We start from the raw sequence: 3,747 nt of genomic DNA, 5'->3' as shown, positions 1-3,747 counted from the left end.
GTTTTTGTTGTTTGACTAGTTATACAAGCTGAAGATTTATTGATTTCTAATCAGAAAAAGCAATGCATTTTTAAACGAAATAATTTTGCAAAAGAAGTGGCATGTAATATGAGATGGGGAAGTAGCCTCGGGAAGCCAATGGCTAGTTTGACATGTTGTTGGGTAACAGAGGGTGAAAAGGGAAAGTAGGAGAAAGAATAACCCAATATTCATGAGCACGTTCTCTCTCTCTCTCTGATCCTACTCTCCTTAATTCCTGTTCTACCTCTGGCGGCACTGGGAGAAGACCAGAACTCAACCCAAACACGCATAGAGACCACTGTCATGAAGCCTTGGGTTCTCCTACTCAGCATGCTCATCTATGGGGTTTTAATGCCTGTGCCTGTTCTGGGAGACCTCAGGAACAACATTTTTTGTAGGTCGTATGGCAAGGGAAGAGGAAGCTCTGCCCAGGCCTGGGATGTCTGGTGTGTTAACTGATTCAGGGACCACCATTCCCAGATCCCAACCCTCCTTAGAGCAGAGACATCCAAGAAGGATTTTGGTTGGATGTTCCCAATTAAGTGTCCTTCTTGCTCCCCCTCTTATCTCTGAAAGCTAGAGATAAGGGTATATGGAAAGGGAACATAGCTAGTCCATAAGTCCATTCCATAAGCTTGTGGGAAATGATATTTGACAAAGTTAGGCTACCTTAGGCAGGGGAAGCACCAGCACAGAGCCTCCTTGTGAGCCCTTCTTTTCAGAATCTCTGTGCCTTTGATGAATACCAAAAGAGCAATGTTATTTACTTGGAATATGAAAAAATGGAAAAGACAAAGAAGGGATCCTTAGAATCTAAGTTTGGGGTCAGAGGATAAAATGGGGATCATAAAGGGAGGGTTGTGGGCCAGTGAAAGATATGGAATCTGGGGAGAGGCTGAGTGTTTAGGTGGTACCAGCATGGAAGCAAATAGACAATGGGAACTATAGGTGCCTATTCTCCCCCAGCTCAGTTTTCCATTCTGCTATAGTGTGTGGAAATTGGAGCTACAGACTGTTTCGGACCCTGAAATCCAACATCCTCTAAGAGTAGACTTGGTGAAGTGGTGCCATAAATGCTGAGGTTGTCCTGGGTCCTATCTTTAGGGAGCTTGGGGAGAGCCTGAAGGCCTACAGGACTATAGGGACATGGGGAAAGAGGGAAGGTATGTCATGCAAGAATGGTCTCCTGTGAAAAGACACAACTAGAATTCAAGAAAAGGTTTTTCTTAAAATGCAGAGAAATATTTTCTTTGTGACTTCAAACTCAGGTTCCAGAGCTCAGAGATTGTTAAGCTTGAGAAGAGTTTCTTCTCTAAGTTGTGGGTGGCTGGATCTGCCAACATCTGTATCTCAGTTCCAGTGGGAAGAACAGAAATTGTGCAGTGCTGGGTACAGCCTCTGTTAAAGTACTGTGTGAAGAGGTGCACTAAATTGCAGGAGTGTTTATCTCCCAATCATACATGCTGCTGGACCTTCTGTGGAAACATCTGCTTGGACAATGAGTGAGTTGGCTGGAGTGGGAAGGTCAGGCCTGGACATGCTTTCTCACTACAGGTCACCCTCATTCAGAAGCTGTGACCTGGAACAGAAGTCACACAATGTCCTACTATCTCTGTACCTAGGCTGACATTCAGGGCAAAATAAAACAAGACACAAACATGCCAGGGGGGGCTCCACTTTTCTTCCTTCACTTTCTTTAAGTTCCCCCAAAGGATCACCCTTCACTTATTCATCCCTCCTTAACCATGGCCCCAATTATGGACTCCTTAGTCTGACCTCCCCATTGGGCCGTTGTCTCAAGTAGGCCCAGAAGCCCAGCCTCCCCCTGTCTGCTGAATTGGCAAACCTCTTGGGAGAAATTGCTTAACAGTGGGTAACCCTGAATTACAGAACAAATCCCTTTTCTCATTAACCGGGTCCAGGGGTGTTGTTAAGTTTGGACATGGATGTTCCCTAGGGTTCCCTGACTTTTAACCACTTGACTTTTCTCTTCCAGAGAACCCTTCAAATCCATGATGAAGCCTAGGCTCTAGCTGCCCCACCACTAGTGTGGGCCAGAGGATGCCTACGTAGTCTAAGAAGAGTGCTACCTGGCTCCCTGCTGGGTTATTCCCTTGCCCTGGCTGAGGACCATTCTATTCTCCCCTTGATCTCTCTATCCTGAGAAGACTCAAGTCTCTGCCAAATAAACTGATAACCAGCCCGAGGGCTCCACATTGTGTTATACCGCATTCCTGTGGTTCCGTTTGTCTCCTTACAGTGATCAAACGGTTCCTCCCACCCCACTATGGGTTACAGACACTCAACTCTGCCTTCCCAGTTAGACCTATATAGTAGTCAGTAGACTCACGGCTGTAGCAAAAATGCAGAGATTTCTAAAAATGTCAGTGAACACAGTTAAAGCTTATTCTCATTCACAATACATTCCACTGAGGGTGTTGGGTGAGCACCCCCACGCCACGCATGATTCGAGCACCATGCATCTTTCTATCCATAAGTCCATTGTCTCCCAGAGCCTCCTCTGCATCCAGCCAGCAGATGGGAGGAGGTTGCATGGAAGCGCCTACAGAAGGCTTTTAAGAGCCAGGCCTAGAAGTGGAGCTCTGCTTCCATCCACACTCTATTTGCCATAATGTGGTCACGTGGTCCCCTTATTTGCAAAGGAGACTGGGAAATACAGTCTAACTCTATGCCCAAGCAGAACAGAAAGCAGGATTTGGTGCATACAGGGTGGTCTCTGACCTGTCTACTTATGCAAAGCCCAACTCCTCAAGCAAGACCCAAGACCTTGGCCTCCACGTCACTGCAAAATGGAACAAGCATCCCCCCTCCCGGGAAGCTGGTGGCTCCTGTCATTAGAGAAGGTGTTCCTGCCCTCTAGGTGGGCACTCTGAGCTTCCAGAATGATCCTCCTTCTGCCTCCTTATATCCTCTTCTTGCTGCCTGCTTTGTCTGCCTGGTAGACAGACACCTGTTTTACCTGTCAGATCCTGGTCACAGCCGTAACGCCAGGATAACTTCCCACCCGCTAGTGTTCCCATAGTGTTCCCTTCGACTAAATGAGAATACACTATATGTTATATTCCACCATTCATATCTTGAAGATTACTTTAATGTTTATTTCGTTATTTCAGGGTTGGAGAGGGGCAGAGAGAGGGGGAGAGAGAGAATTCCAAGCAGGATCCCGCTGTCAGTACAGAGTCTGAGGCAGAGCTCGATCTCCAAACCATGAAATCATGACCTGAGTCAAAATCAAGAGTCAGACGCTTAATCGACTGAGCCATTCAAGCTCCCCTTGAAGATCATTTAAAGATATGCCTTCCCTTGGATGAGGAGATTATAAAGTCCCTATGATGTATTCCTATCTGTGACTCTTCCTGACCCAGAGAACAATATATATATTCATTTGATGGGCTGAGTCAGCACATCACACTTATTAGCGGTGGAGCCCAAGGAAAGGGTCCACAATGCGATACAGCAAAGACCAAGGCCAGCAAGGATTAAGGCCTAACAGAACACTGCTTAGTGCCTTAGAGCTCAGAGTAAGGGAAAGTCACAAGGATTCTGGGGCTCAGGCCAACACCCTTCAGGAGCAGGGCTTTGTCTTGACGTTCAGGGATAAGGGGGACTTGGAGTGAGTGAAAGTGGTTATTCCTTCAGGACCAAAGAAGTCAAGAAACACAAACGTGTAGGGACGCCCAGTGGAAGGATGAGGGAAAGAAGGTA

The 3,747-nt window shown here is 46.7% G+C and overlaps 1 protein-coding gene across 1 annotated transcript; it reads left to right on the top strand.

The window, feature by feature from the left end:
• The first annotated feature begins 324 nt into the window (after window positions 1–324).
• On the top strand, window positions 325–2,054 carry WFDC9 (WAP four-disulfide core domain 9). The gene is given in 4 exon segments (XM_077766713.1): window positions 325–415; window positions 1,070–1,085; window positions 1,389–1,523; window positions 2,018–2,054. Coding segments are annotated over 4 exon segments (279 nt in total).
• Window positions 2,055–3,747: the final 1,693 nt, after the last annotated feature.

The sequence above is a fragment of the Crocuta crocuta genome, unplaced genomic scaffold (assembly GCF_008692635.1).
Source record: "Crocuta crocuta isolate KB4526 unplaced genomic scaffold, BGI_CrCroc_1.0 scaffold71, whole genome shotgun sequence".
Classification (NCBI taxonomy): Eukaryota; Metazoa; Chordata; class Mammalia; order Carnivora; family Hyaenidae; genus Crocuta; species Crocuta crocuta.
The sequence above is the reverse complement of the archived record's forward strand: the minus strand, read 5'-3'. Positions and strand labels throughout refer to the sequence as shown.